Genomic DNA, 26286 nt, shown 5'->3' on the forward strand with positions numbered 1-26286 from the left:
GGAGCAGGAGGGAACTGCAGGCTCATTAGCAGCCTTTGACTGTGGAACTTACTTCCTACCCATGGTTTGAAATAGTGTAAAGCTGTTAACCCTTAAGCACATCTATTTTCCTGGGATTTCAGGAAGAGGACAGCACAATGAGACTTAGTGTTTCTGAGCAAAGTAGGGTATTTTTGTATATGTAATTCCCTGTGTAGCTAATTCTTAGTATGAGGGTTATCATGTTTAACATGTAGTCCTCATGTTGAAACATGTCATTCTAAATCTCAAAGCATTGAATAGTCCTCCTGAAATCATCAGGACTGCTCACATATTTCAAGTTAAATATAGGCTTACGTGTTTTTCAAGATGAGGGGCTTTAGGCAAACAGTTGTGTACATAGTTAACTTTATGGACCTGAGTAGTCCCACTGCTGTCAGTGGACTTTCTCATGTGCATAAAGGTAAATACTTTCTGGAGGATTGGGACCCTAAATTTACTTATAGTTTAAACCACATTAAACCCCAGTGTAGATACTCTCATTCAGAATTGAAATGATCTTCATTTGGTCTAGTTTTATTTAACTTTGGAAGTGAATTAAATTAAACCAAATTAAGGCTGCTTTAATTCTGAATGAGTGTGTCTACACTTGTAGAGAACTTGTCTACATTTAAAATGCTACAGCGGCACAGCTGCGCCAGTGTAGTGCCTCAGTGTAGACACTACTTATGCTGATGGGAGAGATTCTCCTGTTGTCGATGTAGGTAATCCTCTCCCCAAGAGGCGGTAGCTCGGTTGATGGAAGAATTCTTCAGTCAACTTAGTGCTGTCTACATAGGGACTTTAGATTGGTTTACCAACATGGCTCAGGGGTGTGGATTTTTCACCAATGTAGATAAACTGACCTAATTTTCTAGTATAGACCATGCCTGAATCATTAAATTGGAAAAGTCTTTTCAGCAAAGGATATTTTATCTGAAAGTTTCTTATGTTTTATTAAGTGAATTTTGAAATAGTAGTTTTCTTTTGTACTTGCTATCACGGTTCATGGCAATTGCACCTGTATTCCTTCTCATTAGTCCACCAAGGGAACCTACTCTTAGACTTCCAATTCCCCAGGTGTTATCTGTCTTGGGCAGAGACACTGTGTCTCACTCTCTTCTGACCAGGGTTTTCTAGGCTGCATAGTTCATACGTACCCTGTGTTATTTGCAGCAGGCAAGACTGCATAAAAAGACCTGCTCTGTGGTTTGCTTTCTCTTCAGCAACTATAAACAATGTAATTTCCCACAGTTATAACTTACCACACAGCCATTTCTAAGCAAGCACATTTATTCTGAAAGTAAGGTAAGATAAAAGCATTTGCATACCCCTCATGCTAAGTATTTCCTGGGAAACCTACTCAACGTTCTTCTCTGAATCCATTGTTTAAAAGAATCCTATGAAACCAATAACACTTTCCAAGACTTACATTAGTCATGTCTCCTAGACAAGATCCATACAGTGCCATAATAACAAATACATATTAGCATTTTAAATACAATGAGATCCTCAGATACTTAAATTTAATTCAATAAAGTTTGTCCAGGATGTTTCAGGAAATTGCTATATATTATTATTCAATTGCAACTGAATAATAATTTTGTCCTAGTCCAGAATTTCATCATATGATATTACTGGTATGTTGTAAAGTTATAACTAATTTTCACATTTATCTTTTCAGAACTTTTAAAATAAGGCAGCATTTTTAGGTTTCAGAATGTGTCAGTTCCAAGATAACTGCTAACTGTACTGGAGGAAATAACAGCTCCTTTTGCAAAACACTTATATGAGAAATATTATTGGTGAAAAGTGGACTCTGCTGTCAGAAACCAACAAGGGCAACATATGTACTTTGGTTGCCTCAGGCATAGAGATTGAAATAACCTTGAGAAAGATATCATGGCAGGAATAATGGCGGGTCATCGTAGGAGAGGACTGGACAGTGCAAAGCATATGTTTTTGGGAAATTTGAGCATGGGCGTGTGTTGGGGTCACCCTGCAAGTGGTAATCATGGCTGGTTGAATCCAGAGAACGGCTAGCAGGCTGCAGCTATACACGGATGCTTAGGGTGTTACTTGCATATTGGAAGGCTGATTGTGAGAGGCCCTGGTGGGGGCTACAGTAGCAAAGCATTGTGAGGCACTCAAGGTTGCAAGGCAAGTAATGACACATTCGCCTGGATTGCACACAGGAATGGATTGCACCCTTATTAGTCTGGATTGCACTCAGGAATGTGAGCTGTAGCGATAGCAGAATACCTGGGGTTTTTTGCTCCTCACCTTTGTAGTCCAGTCCTCATTTGAAGGGAATTTTTCTGAGGATTGCCCCTCACAGCAAAGTTTATTCAAACAGTAAGGGTGGTGATGTGGAGTCTGGGGGGGTGAACATGCCCCTGTATTATTTCTTATCGCCTGTGTATAGTGAAATGCAGATTTGCCTTGGCTCCCTCTTGCTGTCTCAAGGATCTTGTTTACTACTTATATGTAAATTTGTGCTAACCATCCATTCCCTTGTTTGACAGACCTGCTTAACCACTCCTGCCTAATTGGGGCTCGTTTATCCTTTTATTTTACTCATCAGTAAGGCAAAAACTTTATTTCATGTCATTTCTTCCCCCCTCCCCCCCACACGGCAGAGGGGGAAACCTTGGGTTTTCACTAAGAGGACAAATCTCAGTTTTTTTCAATTCCTCTTTGCAGCAGCTGGAGGAAAAGGTAAAGTGTTCATCCCTCCAATCTTGTAGCCCAACACAAACAGATCAGTGATACATGGGGTCCTGGTTCCAATGCAATGTACAACTCAAGTGCCCCCAATCTGCTACAAAGCTAGTGGCGGCTGCTGTAGGAACTGCTGTTGTGTTGAGTTCCCTGAGTGTTGTGGAGCCAGTTCCACACTCAGCACGCCAGAGAGCGGACGGAGCAACAGGGGGAGGGGAACGTGAGCTACATTTGGGAGAAATTTCCTAGTGCTTCTCAGCGGGCTTTTGTCCGCAAGCAGGAGCGGACTGGAGCGAGCGAAGTCTCCCCGGCTGCTGGGTACAAGGACAGGTGCGCTGCGTGACTGGCGCTTGGACTTGCAGGAAGCAAGACACGCCTATAATAGAATGTTGGGCTGGTCGCTGCTGCGTCCGCTCCGCCCATTTAGAACCTTGACGCACTTTTTGCGGCCAGAGACGCCACTGCGTCGGGGCAGAGAGGGGGCGCGCGCGGGCGGTAGGCAGGTGCCGCGGGAGGCGCCGTGCCCGTCCTTCCCGCAGGAGCAGCCGGGCGCCCGCAGCGCGCGCCTCTCTCCAGCGCGCGAGGGGCGGTTCGGGGTGGCGGGGGCCCGTTTAACACTGCGAGTAGCTCGTCGCGCGCCTGTGCATGGCGCCTGCTCCTGAGCATTAATGCAGTCCGCGAGGGGGGAGGGGGCGTAGTGCTTTTCTGCGGAGCCTTGCCCAGGGCACCTCTGGGTGCGTGCCTGGGTTTGGGGAGGGTGCATGTGCGACGAGTGTGCTCAAAGGGAGCTGCGCTGCTTGGGTGGGGCGCTCGCTCTGTCACCTGCCTACTTTCGCAGCAACGAATACGCCGCTTGGTATTGTTAATGCAATGAAGTTAATGCATGAGCAGGGTGGGTTGGAGAGGGCGCTGCGTGTCCCCTAAAGGATCCGCGGAGGTCTGAGTGCTCCTCCCAGCTAGCTGAGCGTGCTGGGGCCGTTCAGCCGTCCGACATCTGACGGGCTGTCTCGGGATTCTTGTGCAACCCAGTCCAGGCTTATTGGCTGGCGCGCCCTGTGTATGTTGTGAGACTGGGGGTGTGCCCGGGGGATTAGAGTAGCATCTGTGGTGCTGTGCCCACTGTGTACGAGTCTGCTCTGAGCCTGTCCTTTTATTGCGGGTGGGGAGGGTGCCCGCCACTTCTGCAATCAGAGCCTTCCCCGGGCGCTGCTGCCCGCGAGGGTGCCTGGTGCATGGCGCAGGCAGGGCTGGGCGAGGGGAGGCAGCACGGCTGGGCTCCGCGGCCGCTGGTGCTGATGTCACTGCTGTTCTCATCGCTGCGTTGCTGATCCTGCTGCCGCCGCCTTTGCTCTAGGATTGTAACAGCGCTGATCGGGAGCTGCCGGCCGAGCTCTGGGGGGTGGGCAGGCAGTGGGGAGTCACGGAGAGGCCGCTGCTTCCTTTCCATCCTGTGGCTCGCTCGCTCTATCTGGGGCTTTGTTGTCTCTCAGCTGGGTCGGACGGCGCGTTAATGTGACCTGCGTTTCGCCAGCATCCTCCTGGCCCCACCCCACCGCTCCGTGAATGATTTAAACCTTCAAAACCAGCCAGAGCAAGCTGCCCTTTGTCTCTGCCGGGAGCATGTGGGTGAACCCCGGGGAGGTGCTGCTGGCAAACGCCCTGTGGGTCACGGAGAGGGCCAACCCTTACTTCATCCTGCAGAGGAGAAAGGGGCATGGAGGAGATGGAGGCGGCGGCGGACTGGCTGGTAAGGGAGAAGAGTGCTCCTCTTTATAGCCACACATTGCATTTCAAGCCTACTTGGGCTTTAGCTGATTTGGCCGCCCAATCTTAATTTTATTTGAGCTCAGCATCTGGCACTTTGGTATAATAATGACTGTATTTAGAACAGAAGCGTGCCCCACCTAGGCAGTGCCTCTGTCTGATACAGGTAACAGGGAAAATCCTGACTGCCTTTTCTCTCATGCAGTGCTCCTGACTACAGCTACACCAGATCCTCTCCTGTCTTCTATTTGGCTTTATCATCGCTTATTTAATTCCAGGAGTCATATCCAATGCTGCTGCTGTTAGGTTATTGTTTAGTGAATGATTTGTCAGAGGATAATCATTTCCCACATCAGTATCAGTAAGATAGTAGCTGTGTCAAGGGAGAGAGGGTGGATTCAGATGAGGGGAGCTGTGTGAATTAAAATAATGGTATGTGGGAGGGGGGAAATGTAGTCATCAGGTTTTGTGATTAGAGAGTTATAACTATTTTTCACCACATTCCCAGGAGTTCTTATCTCTCTGCCAGGGAAAATGTTATTCCAGTGGAGTCATTGAGGATTACTACTTGACAGCAGAGTGCTGTAGTATTAAGATAGTATTAAAATAATTTTGTCTTTAATTTGTAAATACTGTAAAGGTTTCCCTAGTACTTCACAATATCTGTAATTGTATAAGATTAGCTAGAAAACAGAATAATAGTCTTTGATCTCTTGATACATTCATGTGCAATTTGAAGACATTCTTGTATTTTGATGAGCTTGCTTTTCTATTAGTACATATTCATCTAAAAAAAACTAGTCATACATATCTGGCAGTAAGGGAGCGGTTTTGCTTTTGAATCTCTACTGTATGTCCCTTTTGGGATGTCCTAGATAATGTATATGTTTTCAAGAGTATCTCTTCATATTATGATTATATGAGTTCTCTAAATATTTAGTATATTTTGGCCAGTATAAAGTACCATCATCATTGAAAGCTTTACATTACTGGGATCATCTCACCCAGATAGTATTTATTTAAATGTTATGTAATATATACCTTTAATATTCGGATTCAACACTGCCCTACCTCTGTGTGTGTGTGTGTGTGTGTTTGTGTGTGTATATATGCCTTGAAAATTATGAATTTTTGTAGATTAAAATAATACATGATTGGGAATGTAGAACTCAACTCAATTTTAGTACCAACTGTTCTTCCTGAATCAATACAAATCTCTGAATAAGTGAAACTTAAAAGAATAAGGTTTTTTTGTTTGTGTATTGTTTTTTTTTGCTTAATCCATGTATGCTGAAACAGTTTCTCTAAACTCTTCAAAATGCATATTGTGGAGTGCTTGCATTTTTGGTGCTAGGCTCTATGTAGCTTTATTAGAGAATTCCCTTTTTATTTGGGCCTGGTATGTTGTCCTTGCTTGAAAATAATTTACAATCTAATAAGTGCCTTTGCAGGGTGATTTTCCAATTGTAGTGACAATCTCAGGGCTATTTATTCATTCTTCACCCATCAGCATTGTACGTTGATGAACCTACTCATAGGTGCTGGAACTAGGGTGCTGATGGAGGTCTGGGGGGTGCTGCCTCACTCCCTGGCTTGAAGTGGTTTCTATCATATACAGGGTTTTATAGTTTGGTTCAATGGCTCTCAGCACCCCCGCTATACCAATTGTTCCAGCCCCCCTGAACCTACCTATTTTCTTCATAAAGAGTGGCTGAAATACTGCTTCTCTGTGGCCAGGGTAAGTTATCAGTAGTCACTCCATATTGGCTGCTGGTATTTCCTTTCATGGAAATGAGTGACAAATCCATCTTAAATGACTCTCTCTCCTCTCAGAAGTCTGCTACTCATAAACTTGCCAAAGAATTCATCACATATTCTAATCCCATGGATTGCATGATTGCTTCTTACGATTCTGTCCATTATCCTAATAATGTACAGTAACTCCTCGTAACATTGTAGTTGTGTTCCTGAAAAATGCAACTTTAAGCAAAATGATGTTAAGCAAATCCAATTTCCCCATAAGAATTAGTGTAAATGAGAGGGTTAGGTTCCAGGGAATTTTTTTTCACCAGACGAAAGACACATGCGCGTACACACACAGTATAAGTTTTAAACAAACAATTTAGTACTAGTACACAGTGATGATGATTGTGAAACTTAGCTGAGGTGGAGGAGTCAGAGGGTGGGATATTTCCCTTACTGCTAAATGATGAACTAGTAATTGGCTGAGCCCTCAAGGGTTAACTCTCTCTCTCTCCAAGGCAGCAGGAATGGAGAGAGATATGCACATTTTTCATTTAAGTACACTGCCTTGTTAATTAGATCAACTTGCTGCAAGCTCCCTCAGTTCTGAGCCCTGGTGTGTCCCCCCGCTCTATGGAAGATGGGGTAAGCAGGGTGCAGGACAAGGGGAAGGGGGACACCCTGACATTACCCCCCTCTTCCTTCCCTCCTCCCCACTCAACAAGCAGGAATCTCAGGGACCAGCTCCAAGGTAGAGGGCAGGAACAGCACATGGCAGTGGGGGGAGGGACAGCTGCAGTTGCTAGCCTGCTGGGCAGCTGCTGCACAGGTAACTTAGGGGAGCGGGGAGCTGATAGGGGGGCTGCCAATCCACCCTGATTCCAAGCCCCCAGCAGCTAGCTGCAATGGGCTGCTTTTCCTGCAAGCAGTAGACAAAGCAGGCGGCTGCCAAACAACGTTAGAAGGGAGCAGTACACCACTTTAAGCGAGCATGTTCCCTAATTGTTCAGCAATGAAACAAGAAACAACGTTAACCGGGATGACTTTGTGAGGCGTTACTGTAATATCTTTTCAATCAGAGGAACAGTTATTGCTAACATTTGGGGGCTTATTCTCATCTGGTCTACCGAAAAAATGCCTCATGCATGCATATCAAGGATTCTGTATATATGTACAATTGTGTATGCAGTGTTGTGGGTGGTGCTATAACTGTACAGATTTAGAGTCCGCTTCTGAAAATGTATTCTTGTGAGTTTATACTTACATCTTTGAGTAGGGGTAGGACTGTTCTATTCTTTTGGAGTAAACCAGGCTATTGCATCATCTTCTCTCAGTAGGCCCACATTATCGGATAGGAAACTGAAGTTCAGAAATAACTCAGAGAAGTTAATGTTCCCTTTGTTCTGGAGTTTTGATTCTTGAGATTTATGCCATTAAGTGGCCCATGTGAACTCCAGTGTATATAATAAACAGTATGTAGTGTATATTGTCCTATGACAAACTGTTCTATACAGTCCCATATATATATATATATATATATATATATATATATATATATTGTAAACTGCTGTTCATGTATGTTTGTATATGCACCCTGCCTTGAATTGCACTTCACCTGGGAATGTGGTAATGGTAATAAATAACTAAATCTTTCCTTTACTGCTTGCAGTTTTTCACACATGAAATATTATTCTCTCTAGGCTTTTGATTTTTTTTTTTTTTTTGTTTAGCAAGAAATGTTTTTGCAGCCTGTTCCATGAGGAGATATGGATACTGCTTGCTGATAGGATTGTACCTAAACAATTATGCATAGTGTATAGAAATAGCCTTCATAAAATCATTAGTATTAGTGATAATGCCCACAATTTTCAGTCAGAAACAAGATCCCAGTGTGACTGGTGTAGTATATCCGCTCAGGAAGATGACAGTCTTTACTCCAACGAATTTATAGTATAATTTAGTGTTTGCAATCTAGAACGCATCAAGGGGGAAATCAAACTTTTCTAGTGTATGTATCTTGAGCGAACTCTTGGCACCACTTCACTTTGTCATATATTTGGGTAAAGCTGACTGAAATACTCTGAAAAATGTGCTTTTAGAGACCTAAGTGTCTCCTTATCTAAGAGTATAAAACTACTGAAACTACCCGAAGAAAAGCTCTGTGTAAGCTCGAAAGCTTGTGTCCCTTTCCAACAGAAGTTGCTCCAGTAAAAAATATCACTTCACCCACCTTGTCTCCACTGAAACTTTACAGAGTCAACAGGGAGATGTATCTTGACAAATTGATCACATTTAGGTTGATCCCTTAGAAATCCTGGAAATTGTGACTATAGTACTGTACTCTCAGAGCAGTTATCTGTTCCTGTTTAAAGAAACATGCAAGTGGAATTAGCAGGATGATACTACTTGAAGAAATATTTTCTTTCATTCATAATTCTGTTTGCAGTGACACAATACTGAAATTTAGATTGGTTAGATTATCTATTTACATGCCCTAAAGTATAGTCCATCAGTGGATACAGCATCATGTAACAGTCTGTAAAATTTGAGGTGATCCTTGGGGGAAAACAAATCATTCATACTTAGACAACTGAAAATATCGTGTATATAAGGTTTTCACCATGTAGAGTTATCAGCATTCTTTGCGCAAAAAAGGAGACTCAGTTTATCCCAGAAGTGTGTCCTGAAGATGCAAAAATTTGTTGTTTTTCCTTCTTGTGATGACTTCTGCTGACCTGTTTCCCCCAGTACTGGCACATGAGGGAGTTTTGCCTCGGGTTTTAAAAGGCAATTGACTTGCGAAATAGTTAGAAGAACTTGTTAACACAAGAAAGTTTCACCAGTATAACTAAAGGTGTGAATGTTAACTGTAGGCAAACTCCTATTTGATACTCTCATTTTGGTATGAGTGGCTTATTTTGGTTTAGCTTGGTACTTGTATTGTAAGTTCTTTAGGACAGGGATCACATTTTTTGTTACATTTTAGCAAAGAGTATGTTTACATTGCAGTTAGACACCCAGGGCTGGCCTGGATCGGCTGACTCGGGCTCATGGGATGTGGCCTAAGGGGCTGTGTAATTGCCATGTGGACTTTTCAGTCTGGCTCCAGCTCGAGTCCAAATGTCTACACTGCAATTAAACGGTTCCTTAGGCCAAGCCTTGCAAGCCTGAGTCAGCTGACCTGGGTCAGACATGGGTTTTTAACTGCGGTGTAGATATACCCTTAGAGCCTGGGCTCCAGCCCATGTCCAGGTGTCTGCACTGCAATATTATAGCTCCACAGCCCAAACCCCACAAGCCTGAGTCAGCTGACCCAGGCCAGCTGCAGGTGTTATGCTGCTGTTAGGCATATCCACAGTGACTAGAACAGTGGGCCATGGTCAAGGACTGGGGCTCTTGCAAGCTACCACAGTACAAATAATAAATAACTAGCTTAAGCTGATTATTTTGGTTTAGTTCAAATTGCTCTTATGCACTCATATACTAAAATCAGAGTGCCCACATAGCTTTTTGTACCAGTGTAACTATATTGGTTTAAAGATCAGTTTACATGATACTACTGCAGTGTTCTTTTTCAGGCAAGCCCTAACAGAAGATATGAGTTGTTGGGATTTTTGATTTCAATAAGAGGGGGGAAAAATGGACATGGCTTTTGGCAAATTGGGTTTTAATAGCCACTTTCTGTAAACTCACCCTTTTATCTTGAATCACTTCATTAATTTTTCAGGATAAAACTAAAAGCTTATTTTTGTGGTTTAAAAAAAAAATCAGTGTTTGATTAACATGTCACTTTTTGCACTAGGCTTGCAAGCTGTTCCTGTATATCTTATGAAGTATCTGACCGTCAGACATGGAGTTTGATCTTCTCTCTGTTTATCAATATGGCAAATACTTCTATTGTATTATGTTCCTCCATGGTTGTAGGGATCCCCCATATCCCTATGACGTCTTCTGTTTTTCTACACTTCAGATTTCCATTCCTCTCCCAATTTGACAGCAACCAGTTCTCTTGACCTAAGAGATCTTTGGCCAGAACTAGTTGGATACAAATTGCCTGTGGTTGGGCAACACAAAGTGCTCCTTCCCTGTGAGGGTCAAGTGTCTGTATGGGATTTTCACCCTTGGGCAGTGGGAGATTGAGAGATGAGATAGAACTTGGATCTTCCCCATGATGACACAGAGCTCAGTCCTTGGTATAATATTCCTGTGCATGTCTTAGGCATTTATAAATGAAATAACCAGATTTTGTTGTTGTTGGTTTTTTTTTTCTTAAAATGTGCTTAATTTTTAACACAACAAATAGATTAAAGAGAAGTCTCTGGATATCAGCTTCTATAGCAAAGCTTGTTAGATTTATTTTGGAGAGAATATAATAGGGAAATAGTGTTGGGCACTTCTAATTAGTAATGAAAACAAACACATTTGTATAAAGTGCACAGAAAGTCAGGGGTTGTGGTTTCTATGACTGATTTGTGTAAACAAAAAAAGAAGCATATTCCTTTTGCTAAAGATATGGTAGCTTGATATGAAATGTGGTTGCTTTTTGTTTGGTTTTTTTTAAAGTGACCACTTGTTAAAGTATGTTTGGATACCTAGGCAAGTAGCAGATTTTTGTGTTTATTTTCAAGTGTCATGTCTGTGGTATGAATTGTTTTGTAAATGAAGTATTTATGCTGTCAGCTGGATCACCATGTATGAAAGCACTCGCTGAAAGTTGTGAAGTAATACTGTAAGTCCAGAAAATGTTGCCAAAGATCTTTCTAGTACTTAATTGGTAGACATCAGATGGCTGATTTGCTGGTGTAACATTGTCTGTTCTCACCAAATCGTTCTTTGTGGTGGGGAATGAGGATTGTCGCTGTTATATTGGAAAGGAGGAATGGAAAGAGACTGGTTGACTGGTTCTTGTTGGTGAATGCCAAGTTAAGTGACATGAAATGAAAGTGTCATTGTTACCCTGCACAGTACCATTATGTGGTCTGTTGATGTTATGCCGAGACATTGTTACCCCAAGTTTGGAGAAGGAATTCAGTTTCCTGTCAAGTACAGCTAAAGGATTTCTTGTGGTTGAGGAAAGCATTGTTTACAAACCTTTATTTGAAAAATCACCCTTTAATCCAATTTGTCACCTCACTCTATGAAAGGTGTTTCATTCTTTTGCAGATTTTGCCCTTGTTTTTTCATTCCTGTTTAGTGCAAACTGCTAGGAACTCAGTAGGTACATAGTTTTCAGTGAAGAACACATGCTTTATGTAACTTGAAATGAAATAATACAGTTACAATTTGTGCAAATAACATGGCATATATGTAGATCACCATTTATTTTCTTGAGGCATGAGTGTCTTTAGGTATTGGAACCTTGATTTTAATCAGACGTAACCTTTCACACACCCAGACTAATATTCCCTCTTCTGCCCTATTCTGTCTTCACTCCCTCCACCCAATCTCTTTCCACTTCTTATTTAAAAGGGGGAAAAAAAACTTAGCAGGTCTGTTTGATTTTCTTCTGGGAGCCATATACTTCTAATGTATCATTCATGACTTAATGTCTCCATCAGAGTCTGTTAAATGGAGACACTTGGGGGCTTAGTGGAAAGACCACCAGACCTTCTTACACCCTTTTGATATAATTTTAAAGGCATCTACAATTATTGTGTGCATACACATTCTGGGTTTGTCTACACTGGGGAAACAAGTGGTATTTTAAAATATTAACATTTTTATACATTTAAAAATGTTACTAGCATTGACAACGACAGTCATATACATAAATTCAGTTTTGTCTTCCTCAGTTTGCAGCCAGACATCTCCAGTGCTGCTTAGTAGTAGCTTTGCCAAACAGTAACAGAGTGAAAATAATTAGACTTAGGTCTAATATTTTGGATATTCAGAAGCCTGCGGTCATCAAATAAACTGAGCCATGTCAATTTCATATTATGACTGCTTGGGAAAAAGATATGAACAGTGTCAGAGGCAGGCACTGAAAGTATTCACATGGGTAGAAGACTTAAAAACAGAAGGTTGAGGGGGGAATTAGATCTTGTCTACATTAGAAGATGTGTTGTGTATGAGAGGGTAGTTTGTTTTGGTTTTGTATAATCTAAGGTAAATCTATATAACCCCCCATGTGAACTCTTTTATTCTGGTATTGATATATTTTTTTTGGCTTAGTTGATGTTGCTTGGGAAGGGATTCAAGTTAAATGTATAATTACTGGTAAAATGTTCCCTTCTAGGCAAACCATTGGGCTTTGTCTACTGTGCCACTTTACAGTGCTGCAACTTTCTCGCTCAGGGGTGTGAAAAAGTGCTGCAAGTTTCAGTGCTGTAGAGTGGCAGTGTAGACAGTGCACAAGTGCTGGCAGCTACTCCCTTTGTGGAGGTGGGAGAGCTCTCACCCAATGGCTGGTGATGCGACTACACAGCCACGTTAAGCTCTGCCATAGCAGCGCTTTAACGTGGCTAATGAAGACATAGGTATTGCTAATCTAAGGGTTTCTTCCTTATAAGGGATTGTCTGCACTGCCCCAGGCTTTGGACTAGGGGGTGTGAATGGCCCCGTGCACCAAAGTGCACCTGTGGATGCTGCAGGTGCGAACTGAAAGATTCCTTGTTCCCATTAACATAGTCCTCTTCAAACAGAATCTTCATATCTATCAGTTACCTAGCCAGTTGCTGAGACGCTTCCTCTCCAAGCAGAATGTGGGAATGGCACCCTGGTAGAAATTCCAGCACCTTCCTTGCTTCTCAAAAGTTGAAGGTGGCAGGGGCTGGGTTTCTTCCCAGAATGTTGCTTTTAAACCACTCTGTCAGCACTATTTGTCAGACTAGAATGTTCGGTTTTCCAGCTAGTAGAAGTTTGTTTAATTTTCTGAGAATGGCATCAATGTATTAATCTAGTGCAGTGGCTCTCAACCTTTCCAAACTACTATACCCCTTTCAGAATTTTGATTTGTCTTGCATGCCCCCAAGTACCACCTCACTTTAAAACGACTTGCTTACAAAATCAGACATAAACATACAAAAGTGTCACAGCACGCTGTTATTGAAAAATTGCCTACTTTCTCATTTTACCGTATAATTATAAAATCAATTGGAATGTAAATATTGTGCTTACATTTCAGTGAATGTATACAGAGCAGTATAACAAGTCATTGTATGATATTTTAGTTTGTATTTACTTTGCTAGTGCTTTTGACGTAGCCTGTTGTAAAACTAGGCACATATCTAGATGAGTTGATGTACCCCCTGCATGACGTCTGCATGCACCCAGGGATACATGTACCCTTGGTTGAAAACCACTGATCTAGTGTCATTACTGAAGTCCCTAGAACTACTCACACGAGTAAGGTAAATAAGATTGGATTCATGATATTAACTCTGGAGTTTTGAATGTTGTTTACACTGGGCTTTGACAGGTATGTCATTGGACCTCTTCCTGTAATAAAAATAAATGAGTGAGTAGATTACCTAATCAACCACGAGGACTGCCTTGCAAAAGTAGGGGAAAATAATGATTCATTGTGGTGATTAAGGAAAATAAAATTACCTTCACATACTCAACATCTTTGCTATTTTGTTTTTGTTGTGAGTCAGTACTTTTATAACCTAGCTAATGATATCCAAGCTTTAGGACAACTCTTTTCACAACCTATTACAGCTGTACAAAATTTAATTCTTAGGGCCAGGTCATGGTGTAAATCAACGTAGCTTCATCAAAGATTGCCTCTAGGTGTTACAAAGTAGTTAATTCTGCAGACCTACATGATCCTTAGCCTCTTTGGTAGAGCTTCCTACGTCTTTAACAACTGTACTGGGAGTGTGACAGATAGGGCTATTGCAGGAAATTGCCCTGAAAAGTCTTACTGAATTATGTTTAAGTATCGTTGGAGTCCATTGTATTGAATGCAAAGGTAATGTATTATTTTGAGCACTGGAAGTGTGAACTTCAAAGGACTGTATTGAATAATGGGTCAGACAAGAATGGACTTGGAAAAACAGTGTAAAGTGTTTTTGCTGGCAAAATCTCTAGGGGGAGGTGAGTGCAAAGTCCCACTTCCAGTTATACAGGTTACCCAGCCTTTTGAAGCTGTGCCCTGAGGAGGGGCCCCTTTTCTGCTGATTATCTGTTCCTGGAATCTGAAGATCAAAGGCCAAAGCTATATAAAGGAAAGACATAGGGCTTGTCTACACTAGCAGTTTACAGCGCTGCAACTTTCTCGCTCAGAGTTATGAAAAAACTCCCCCCTGAGCGCAGCAAGTTTTGTTGCTGTAAAGTGCCAGTGTAGACAGTGCACCAGTGCTGGTAGCTGTGCCCCTTGTGGAGGTGGGTTTTTTAGAGCACTGGGAGAGCTCTCTCCCAGCATTTGCCTTGACCACACAAGCCATGTTAAAGCATTGCCAGTGTAGACTAGCCCTAACTCATTCCTGAGCATGCTTGTACTGAGATAAAGCTGTTATGAACTTGTCACGACAAAATAACCCCTTTGTGGGGTTTGATGTATTGTTCGCTGACCAGAGCCCTTGTTGGAGTTGGGTGGGTGATCTCTGGTAGTCTTATTAACATGCATGTAGGTTCTTTTACCGTTTTTAACGTTTTCTCTCTAATGCTTTCAGCTTGATAAATGTGCTTGCTTAGTGCTATTTGGTAACTTGAAACTATGGGTAATTACACTGCTTATAGTCTCTGAAGAGAAAGCAAAACACTGAAGTTGGCCTGTCTAGGCATTCTGGTTCACTGCTACAGCGAAGGCATGGAACTGTGCAGCCTGAAAAAACCCAATCAGAGGGAGCGAGATGTGAATCTCTGCCCAAGAGAGGTGATGGCGGGGAGGGGAGGGGCAGAAGACTAAAAGTGGGTGCCCTTGCTGGACCATGGAGAGGGAAATACAGGTGCAGCTGTCCTGAACTTTGACAGGCTCTTTAATGATTACTGTTTACAGAAGTACCCATTATGGGCTCACGCTGTATAGTGGAAAGGGAAGGGGACCATCAACATACTTCATGTGTTGGGAGGCCATTGAATTGTACATCTTTTATTTAGTATTTAAAACATCACACTGAAAAGTAATACGAATGTTTTGAAAAATTAAGTGACCTGATTTTGCATGCTCTCCTAGGGCCAGTTTGGGACACTTCCTCTCCCTCCCCAGTCATAGAAGCGAGTGGTTCTGTGAGTAGGTCTGCTGAAGTCAGTGGGTAGCAGCTCACCAATGTGATGGAGGGAGCGTCACAATCTGGCTAAATCTTTGTTCTGTTGGAATTTAGTTGATACAACACGTAGTGCTGGAGTTGCTCTTATGTCTTAAAGATTTACATGCTAAACTGCAATAGAAAAAAATAAATCTCTGACTGAAGATGACCTGAGGATTGTACACTGTGGCTATAATTCTTCGTAGAGTTACTTCTTTTTTTAATAATATAATTGATAGAAATTTTTAAAATAAATGCTAAGAGAAAAATGTGAGATTTTGGTAGGCCACGTGTAAAATTATGCAAATTAAGAAGAGTTTTGCGTAGTCCTGAAGTGACTCCTCTATAGGTGTAACTCTGGCAGTTGACCATGGTGGCTCAGCAAGGCCGCAGTGAACATATTTGTTGAGAAATCAGTCATGGCAGATCGGTATGTCTTCAATAAGAGTCAGTTTTTCTTAGTGCAGGTTGCCTATTATACTGAATGTTGTGGGAGTAATGGATCATTGGGATTGAATGGAAAATTCCAAAAAATCACTAAAATTTAAAACTTTCAAGTTGAACTGGAAGTTTCGCAGTCTGCTGTTGTCCTCAACTTTTTGACAAATAGCTTGTGTAATAGGCAGCTGTTGCTGTATCATGCAATGACATTAAGGTTGAAGGGTTACTGTACTTCATCACCCAGGTGACAGGGTCTAACCTGTTTTAGATAACAACAAAAAAAGTTGTCATATAGTCCAAGTCTCTGATCTTGCAATCAGACCTTCCTTCTACCCCACATGAAGCCCTCTTTGTCTAAGGGGCTCTGTGCAAGTACAAGTCTCCGCTCATATGGATGTGGTTGCTCTCAAACGGAGTGGGAGCCAGAAGATTGTGTGTGCCCGTGTGCATCTTCAAATATAAAGTTTTCATAAAACCATACAAATGGAGGATTACTTCATAGGACTATATTAAAAACTTGCCTAGATGGAATATAATTGTTTACTCATGGGAGATCTAAATATGCTTTGTTAAAACAATTGCTGCACCGAAATCGTCAGAAGCTATTTTTACTGAAAACTGTAATTACTGAATATACTTAAAGAAAGGAAAAAAATGGGGAGTAGAAACATTGTCCAGGGCGCAAACATTCAAAGATGACTGTGGCATGTTGTCAAGAGCAAAAAGTAAACTGAAAAAAGAGAAACATGTTTTTCCTCTAAAACTTTCATATGTAGTTATTTTAGAAGTTACTTTTAACAATAGTAGTTTAAAATACTTAGGAGAGAGAGTGTGTGGTTTTATATGTTTGTTTGGAAGTTGATAATATCCTGTACTGCTAAGTAGGGCTCTGACCCACAAGTAGCTCCAGGCAGACTAACAACTACAATGAATGGGGTTTCATGCAAGTGCAGTCTGCCTACGCAGAGTAATTTGCAGAATCTGTGTAGTATTTCAGGCTCTGATCCTGTAAACAGCTGTCTCTAATGGGATTACTTCTGTGCATTAAATTACTCACCTGAATGAGTGCTTGCGGGATCAGGGCCCTCATTTTAGTTACTATGGGGCTAATCCTAAAAACCCCTACTCACTTGAATAATTCTTGCTCACAACAAGAACTAGTCATCTGAATAAGGTCTAATAGGTCTTTAGTACTGTGAAACTCGAAATATTTTTATTTTGTTGTAAGATTGCTATTAACATACAACATTCTGAAATACTGTAGAAAAGTCCAAACAGTAGTCATGTTTGTCCATTTTTTTCGTGGATATAAAAATGGCTGTGTAATTCAAGGGTTAACTCATGCAAGAGGATGTAACCATGATTTGGGTAATACATTATTTTGGGTAAATGGTGAATTAAGAAGTATATTTTTAATTTTTTTTTTTCAATTACATCTTTTCATTTGATCTCTTAAATCTATTCATTGCTAATGTGTAGCAGAATGTACTTGCTCTGTCATGAGTTAATAAACTGGGAGATGGTTAAAATAGACCTTTTTTTTTAATAACAATTAATACAATCACTTCTGTTCTGATTTAAACAGCTATTATTTCATTCTGCTTGCATCACCTGCCTGCACAAAAGAAACTGACTTATGGTGTAAACTGGAGCAGTTCCTAAAGGACAGCCTTCAAGGGTAATTGTAAGATTTGAATAGGCAATATTAATTGGCTTCATAAAATATGAATAAACACATTATTTTTTAAAAAACAAATTTCTAAGCAACGTTTCTTGCTATCAAAATACTGTGTTCAGTTTTATAAATAAAGTAAGTCATAGCCATAAATTACATGTAAAGAGTGAAGATATGGAAAAAAAGAGATTAACTGAAATCTGGGTTTTTGTGGAGTGTTATGAATATTCTTTCCCCTAGCCTCACCAGCAGTAACATCTCTGCAATCTGTTTCTCCAGTTAAAAAGGATTGGACACCCCTACACCATAACTTTTATTCTCCTTTCCCCAGTCGCCAACAGCTCAGTGAGAATGAGTTAGGGAGGGAGATATTTTCCTGACTTGACACCGCTGAGCAGGCCAATGGGTTTGTGCTGCCTCCAGTGTCCTGAGCTCTCTCTGTCCTAGTTTTCTGCAGTGACATACTTGCAGAGGTGGTGGCAGAATCCTCAGGACCACATCATATCAATTTTGGAAGTACAGCAGCAGGAAAGAAATAGAGAAATTTTGAATTGCATGAAGGTGGAAATTTGCAGCCCAAATCAGGAGTTTTGATGGTGCTGCTTATCACTGTGAGAGCACACATGGCCTACAAATAATTTATTTGGCTGTTGCCCCATGACTTGCATTTGTAATACTGTCTGCAAATGCATGGAGTTGCAAAGCATGAAGAAGCTTGAGTGTAACTCTTGCAACACATTTAATGCAAATACAGAGCAAAAGCTCCTTTGCAGTTCACTTTTGTAGAAAACATTGCCCTGTACCTCGGTCCATTAAAACACTTAAACGCATGCTTACCTTTTAAAGTTGTAAGGGACTACGCATATGCCTAAAACTAAGCATGTGATTAAGTGCTTTACTGGATCAGGGCCTTGTAATGGCAAAATTGTTTAATGTAGATGAGTTGCAAGATCATGCACATTTTAAAGGAACAATTTTAAATTATTCTTGCCGATTGGTTTTTGAATGGAGTGAAAACTTATCTAGGAGTATTTATAGAATGTTTGGGGAAGCCATCTGGTCAACAAACAGTAGTTGTCAAAAAGTCAAATCAGAGGTTAGACTTAAGATATGTCAAATGAGGCCAACTTGTCCAGTTAATGTGTAGTATCTCTTGTTTAATAGAAAGTATCTCTTGTTTTCTATTCAGCTTCTATTATAGGCATACATCCTTGTAGCACTGCCTGCCAAAGTTCTGGTAACATATTCAGGTCTGTCTTCAGCATGATAATTGAGACTCCTTAGACACAAAAGGTGGCTGATGGACATTAATGCAACGGGAGGAGATTACCTCCCAACCAATCTGACCCAGGAAGTACTATAAATGAGTTTGTTTGAAATACATCAAACGAAAGCCGCCTAATTGCTCTAGGTTGACTGTTGGTGGGATAATTCCAATGTTAATTGACATTTGGACTTAAAAGCAACTCGAAAGGGGAAACAATCAGTTTGTGCTCTTTGTATCTTTCTGATGTTTAAAGAGAGCCCGAAAGGATACTTTGTCCCTGTCATAAGCGTACAGCTAAGGGTAGCATAAAATCCCTTTTTACCCTATAAAGGGTCAATTCTTCTTTTACCTATAAAGGGTTAAGAAGCTCAGATGAGGAGGTGGGGCACCTGACCAAAAGGACCAATAAGCGAAGAAGGTACTTCCAAATCTGTGAGGGAAAGTTTTTTTTATCTGTGTCTCTCAGAGCCAGCTGGGAAACAGGGCAGGGGAAAATATATCTCCCTAAGCTATATCTGAACTAAGCATCTAGTGTTGCAGAAATAGTACGTAATAGCAGAAAAGAAATGCGTTAGATTACCTTTTATTTTAGCTTGTGAGTTTTCCCTGTGCTAAGAGGGAGCTTTATCCCTGTTTTTGTAACTTTAGCGTTTTGCCTGGAGGGGAAATCCTCGTGTTTTTTGTGTCTTTTGTTATTCTGTAAAGTATTTACTATCCTGATTATACAGAGGTGATTATTTTACCTTTTCTTTAATTAAAATTCTTCTTTTAAGAACCCAATTAATTTTTCATTGTTCTTAAAGATCCAAGGGTTTGGGTTTGTGCTCACCTGTACCAACTGGTGAGGATATTATTCTCACGCCTCCCCAGGAAAGGAGGTGTAGGAGCTTGGGGGGATATTTGGGGAAGGTAGGGCTCCATGTGGCCCTCCCTGAATGTTTGTTTAAATCACTTGGCTGTGGCAGCGATACTAAGGCAAGGAAGGAATTTGTGCCTTGGGGAAGTTTTTAACCTAAGCTGGTAAAAATAAGTTTAGGGGGTCTTTCATGCAGGACACCACATCTGTACCCCAGAGTTCAGAGTGGGGAAGGAACCCTGACAGTCCCCAAAAAGAGGAAGGGTGAGGAAAGGGTTCTTTTCTTTTTTTCATATTAGAAATTCCAGTTTTGTCTACCAGGAAAGACAGCACAATGGAGAAGTAGTACAATTATGACATTACAAAACTGAATATGAGCAACTGAAAAGGGGAAGAGAATGTTAGTCAATGCATTCAAATTTTGGAGCTTTTTTTTGTTTTTGTTTTGACTCGTTTAATTGCAGTATCTATTGAATACCTGGAGAAAGGATGCCATTGATAAAGGTACATTACCCTTCTTTGGCAATAGTGCAAGAGCGCTCACAATAGTACTCTTTGAGACACCCTCTTCTCCGTCCTCAAAACATCTAGCAAAACCAGGTGAAGTCCAACTTATGGAGGGTGGGGAAATCTTCCATGTCTTCTTTATACGTAATCAAGAATATAAAAAACATCCCTCCATTTGTTGTTTTGTGTTTTGCTTTTGTATTTCCTTTACAGAATATCTTCTTAAAACCCCTGAATTAGAAGATCATTAGCTACCCTAAGGGCAAGGAGACATACAGTGGAACTTGATACACAAGTGTTAATGTCTCTTCAATGGTTTCCTTGACATGTCCAGAGGTTCTTAGTTAGTTCTCCTCTTTGCTGCTGAAAAGAGTTTTACTGTATGGGTATGTCTGATACTGCAATTAGACACTGACCTGTGCTGGCTGATGGGGGCTCATGGGGCTTGGGCTAAGGGATTGTTAATTGCAGTGTAGATGTTCAAACTCGGGCTGCTGCCTGGTTCTGAGATCCTCCCACCTTGAACATCTACACCACAGTTATATAGCCCGAAGTATAGTCATGGCCAAGCTTGTTTTCAACAGCCATTCCAGAGACTGTAGTAGATGATTTGTGTAGTAGATGAAATCTTTGGATTATTCTTTTCCTACCTGAAATTCCAAATTTGAACTTTTGTGGGGTGTTCAGTGTATCTTAAGGAAATGCCTAAAGAACGTGAACTGTTTTAAAATGTGCTTTTTCTTAAACAAACAAACAAAAACAAAAAATTATTCTTCTTTAGCATGTTTTCTCTTTTAAACTAATATCAACTCGTGTAAAAGCTGAAATCTATTTTGATTATAGATCTTTTACCTGTTGGCAAAAATGATCGGTCATGTAGTAATTTAATATGCAACAGGCCACATTCACCAACAGAATTTCCTGTTCCACAGGTCTCCTAGTGGGTACTCTTGATGTTGTGCTGGACTCCAGTGCTAGGGTAGCACCATACCGAATCCTCTACCAGGCGCCAGACTCCTTGGTTTATTGGACTATTGCCTGTGGTAAGAACAAATACACTGAAACAGAATGATTTTGGTGTTGGTGGGGCATGTGCCATGTAACAAATGGAATGTCACTGCTATCTAAGTGCAGTCATTTTGTGATACTTTATCAATCAACTGGAACTGAAAGTCTGTTGATGGAGGAAGTACTTACGAAATCAGCGAGCCACATAATGTATGTGCATGAAGCACTGTTAAATAGATGTGATTAACTTTTAAGCATTTTTGAGGTTGGATTTTTCAAAATTTAGGACCTACCGCAAAACATTTCTTCTGTCATTAGAGTTTTTGATGAGATTGCTCGTCTCTCTGAGCTAAGAGGTGAAAACATTATCTAAAAGTTTTATATCTAGGATTTTCAGCAGGAATAACATTTTGTAAACATAATTCTAAGGCCTGCAGTATGAAATACGAAGCAGCAAATAAATAGTGAATCTGTTTGACCACACCTGACTATAATAGTAGCATCTGAATATAGAGCACATTGTATAATTCAGTAATGGCAATACTAATCCTATAATACTGCATACTGGTTCCTAGATCACAATTTGAGAGGGAAGTTTGCCGGCTGGTGACATGTTCGGGGCTTGTCCACACTTGAAATGCGACAGTGGCACAGCTGCATTGCTGTAGCACTTCAGTGTAGACACTACGTATGCCGACAGGAGGGTTTCTATCATTGGCATAGGTAATCAACATCTGGGAGAGGCAGTAGGTAGGCTGATGGAAGAATTCTTCAGTTAACCTAGTGCTGTCTGCACTGAGGGTTAGGTCGGTTTAATTACCTCGTGATATGGGTTTTTCACACGTCTGACTGATGTCGTTAAGCCGACTTAATTTTCTAGTGTAGACCAGGCCTTAATATGGTAAGAAGTATCCTTAACCATTGCTGATGATGTTTCGTAAATCAGTCCTTGTTTAATGACCACACCTAGACTTTTCTGGCTGTCTCTGAATAGTCTCTATCAAAAACCGAGGCCTTGGCTATACTTGCGCGTTACAGCACAATAAAAGAGCCCTTGGTGCACTAGCTCGCTACCCGTTCTCACTGGTAAGGCACGTAGAGCGTTCCGACTCCATGGCTACAGCGCTGCTGGTACTCCACCTCAGCGAGTGAAGTAAAGTTTACTGCACCTCTGCTGGAGCGCCACGGCGCCAGTGTGGACGCCCTGGTTTGTTAATGCACTCTGATCGGCCTCCAGAACTGTCCCACAATGCCTGTGCTAGCCACTCTGGTCATCACTTTGAACTCTACTGCCCTGTCCTCAGGTGACAACCATCAGACCTGCCCTTTAAATCCTCTGGGAATTTTGAAAAATCCCATCCTGTTTGCTCAGTCAGGCGTGGAGTGCTCTCAGCGAATCTTTCCAGGTGACCATGCCTCCATGCTCCAGGCAAGCCCCAGTATGGAGCAATGGCAAGGTGCTGGACCTCATCAGTGTTTAGGGGGCGGAAGCTGTCCAGTCCCAGCTGCGCTCCAGCTGTAGGAATTATGATACCTTTAGGCAGATATCAAGGGACATGATGGAAAGGGGCCATGACCGGGACGCACTGCAGTGCAGGATTAAAATGAAGGTGCTGTGGAATGCCTACCACAAAGCCCACAAGGCAAACCACCGCTCCGGTGCTGCCCCCACGACCTGCCATTTCTACAAAGAGCTGGATGAGATACTTGGGAGCGACCCCACCTCCACTCCAGGGACCGCCATGGACACTTCAGAGCCCAGTACAACAAGGCAGGAGGAGCAAAGCAGGAGCAAGGGTACTGAGGCGGAGGAAGACACCCCAGAATCCCTAGATGCATGCAGCCAGGAGCTGTTTTCAGGCCAGGAGGAAGGTAGCCAGTCACGGTGGCCGGTGCTTGGGGAAGGACAAACACCAGAGGTGGTTCCCGGTAAGCGGGTTTTATTTTGGGAAGGAGGTTATTCGGTGCGGGCTCTTGGGGGGAGAAGGGTTAGGGCTGCATGCATGCCTAGATGCAAAATGGGGCATTGATGTGCACTCTCACATTGAAGAAATCACTGAGGCTGATTACTGCAAAGGTCTCATACAGAACTTGGGCAATGCTCTTGCGCAGGTTTCTCGGGAGAGCCACTGTGATCCTTGTCCAAGTCAGGCTAACTTATCCGCGCCACTGTGCCATGGCGGTGGGAGGACCATTGCTGCATAGAGGCAAGATGCATATGGGCCAGGGCAGAAGCCGCATTGCAGTAGAAGACCCTCCCTTGCTTTCCAGGTCACCCTCAGCAGCGAGATATCTTCCAGAATGAACTCCTATGGAAAATGTGGGGACAGTGTTCAGTATAGGGGCCCCCTGCTGCTCCCCAAAGCACAGAAACCCAGAGGACAGTACAACCGTGAAACAATCGGTCACGCTTGACCCTCTGCCTATTTACCATTTTGGGGCTTCCATGGGTTATGTGCACTCACTTTGAGACGGGGAAATTATGCTATTGTGCTTGCCCTTCAGTATGCGGGAATCATTGCTCTGTCTGGTATGAACAACGTTGCCTCTGTTAATTGTTGCATTTTGCCTTTACAGATGCAACCTTGAGATCTCAGCCGTCCGTGTTATCACCGGCTGACGCCAAAGAATCAGAAAGAGGCTGCGTAGAAGCAAGGAAGACATGTTGCATGAAGTAATGCAGCATTCAAGTAATGAAAATCAAAAAGTGCAGGAGTGGCGGGAGAGTGAAAGGAAGGTCTGCCAGCAGAATGCAGATCACTGGTACCAAAGCATGGAACAGCTGCTAAGCATCGTGGAGCGCCAAGCGGACTTGATACAAGCGCTCGTAGCAATGCAGGCGGATCATTACCACCCCTCTGCCCCCCCCAACCCTTGATCCAAAACTCTTTCCCTTGTGCCCCCATGTCACCTCCAACCCACTTCCCCCAACATCTGGGTTCTTTCCTTCAACAGCTGGGTTCTTTCCACTGCACCTGTAGCTTCACCACACACCCCTGTAAACTACAACCCTTACCCACTGCACTCAACCCTCGTCACCATGCAGTATAGCCATCCTGAAGTGCAGCACTCACTGTACAGCACTGTACAGGACATACCCAAATCTCTGATTGTACCGTTCCCCACCCCCACCCTCTTGCCTTTTGTTTCCCAAGCAGTTGTGCGTCTTTTCAATAAATGGATTTTCTTTTCAATAAATGGATTTTTTGGCTTTGAAAACATTCTTTATTATTGCATAAAGGAAAGGATACCTTAGCCCAGAAAAGAAACAGGCACAGGTCAGTGTAGCAAACACAGATGCCTACTAGCGTTGGAACCACTGCACTTCACTCCCATGCAGGGCCCCAGACATTACTGGTGGCTTTCAGCCTCAAATTGCTCCATCAGGGCATCCCTAATTCTCGCAGCCCCTCTAATAGCCCTGCTCTCTGGCTGTTCAAATTCAGCCTCCAGGTGTTGAACCTCTGAGATCCATGCCTGAGTGAAGCTTTCACCCTTCACTTCACAAATGTTATGGAGGGTACAGCACATGGATATAACCACGGGGATGCTGTCATCGGCCAGCTCCAGCTTCCCATACAGAGAGCACTGGCAACCCTTTAAACGACCAAAGGCATGCTCCACGGTCATTCTGCACTAGCTCAGCCTGTTGTTGAACCACTCCTTACTGCTGTAAAGGGTAAAGGGTCCCCGTGTAAGGTTTCATGAGCCACAGCATTAAGGGGTAGGCAGGGTCTCCAAGGATCACAATAGGCATTTCGACTTCCTTTACGGTGATCTTCTGGTCTGGAAAAAAAGTCCCGGCTTGCAGCTTCCTGAACAGGGCAGTGTTCTGACAGATACGTGCATCATGCACCTTTCCAGGCCAGCCTGCGTTAATGCCCATGAAACATCCATGGTGATCCACAAGCACCTGGAGAAACATCGAGAAATACTCCATTCAATTAACGTACTCGGAGGCTACATGAGGAGGTGCCAGTATTGGAATATGCATGCCATCTATTGCCCTTCCACAGTTAGGGAAACTCATTTGTGCAAAGTCAGCCACAACATCATGCACGTTAACCAGAGTCACGGTTCTTCTTAGCAGGATGGAATTAATGGCCTTGCAAATTTGCATCAGTACGATTCCAACGGTCGACTTTCCCACTCCAAACTGGTCAGCCACCAATCGGTAGCTGTCTGGAGTTGCCAACTTCCAGATTGCAATAGCCACCTGCTTCTCCACCATCGGGGCAGCTCTCAGTCTCATGTCCTTGCACTGCAGGGTGGCGGTGATCTCCTCACACGGACCCATGAAAGTGGCTTTTCTCATTCGAAAGTTCTGCAGCCACCACTTCTCATCCCAGATGTGCATGACGATGTGATCCCACCACTCAGTGCTTGTTTCCCAAGCTCAAAAGCAGCATTCCACAATGGTGAGCATGTCCGTGAATGCTATAAGCAAACTCGTGTCGTATGTGTTACTCGAGTTGATATTGTCGAAGCCCTCGCTGTCACTTTGGATCATAAGGAATGATTCGACTGCCCAACGTGACGTGCTGGCGAGACTAGTCAGCATACTCCTCAGCAGTTCAGGCTCCATTCCCGCAGCTGGGGTTCCATTCCCACAGACCGAAAGGGAAGACAGAGTGCACAGTGTAAAAAAGGTTGAAAGATGGCTCCAACTGTGGACGGAAGAAACATCATGGGGCGTTGGGACAGGACCCAAAATGCCCCGCACTCCACGCCTCCTTCCTATAAGCCACAGCACCAGAATGGGAAGAGGTGCTCTGTGGGATAGCTGCCCATAATGCACGGCTCCCAATGCCGCTGCAAATGTGGCCACGCCAGTGCGCTTGCAGTGGTCAGTATGGACAGACTGCAGTGCTTTCCCTACTGCGCTCTACAAAGGCAGGTTTAACTCCCAGCGCTCTACATCTGCACGTGTAGCCATGCCCTGAGAGAGACTTGGGGAAGTCTTATTCTCTTCACACTTCCTTCCTAAACCAGTTGATATACTTTTTTGTTGCTGGGGTCATTTTTGGCCTCCTTCTTGTAATCCAATACCAAATCTCAGTACCACATAGCTATTAAAGAACATTGGACTGAAAAC

The 26286-nt window shown here is 42.7% G+C and overlaps 1 protein-coding gene and 1 long non-coding RNA gene across 3 annotated transcripts in view; one reads left to right on the plus strand and one right to left on the minus strand.

Moving 5' to 3' along the window:
• Window positions 1-1221: 1221 nt before the first annotated feature.
• LOC115652467 lies at window positions 1222-19224 on the minus strand. The gene is made up of 3 exons (XR_004000655.1): window positions 19091-19224; window positions 3510-3516; window positions 1222-1232 (listed from the first exon to the last, which is right to left on the minus strand). It is a non-coding gene; the product is annotated as an uncharacterized LOC115652467 (long non-coding RNA).
• Window positions 3297-26286, plus strand: part of TBC1D9 (TBC1 domain family member 9) — an 83805-nt gene continuing 60815 nt past the window's right edge. Inside the window, exons 1-3 of one of the 2 annotated variants that reach the window (XM_030564487.1) lie at window positions 3297-3473; window positions 4230-4486; window positions 21116-21226. In XM_030564487.1, coding sequence (XP_030420347.1) covers window positions 4360-4486; window positions 21116-21226 — 238 coding nt within the window. In that variant the 5' untranslated portion in view covers window positions 3297-3473; window positions 4230-4359. Of the gene's footprint in view, window positions 4487-21115; window positions 21227-26286 lie in introns of both variants that reach the window. The other variant, XM_030564486.1, reaches the window with a different exon arrangement.

Source organism: Gopherus evgoodei, chromosome 5 (assembly GCF_007399415.2).
Source record: "Gopherus evgoodei ecotype Sinaloan lineage chromosome 5, rGopEvg1_v1.p, whole genome shotgun sequence".
Taxonomy (NCBI): Eukaryota; Metazoa; Chordata; order Testudines; family Testudinidae; genus Gopherus; species Gopherus evgoodei.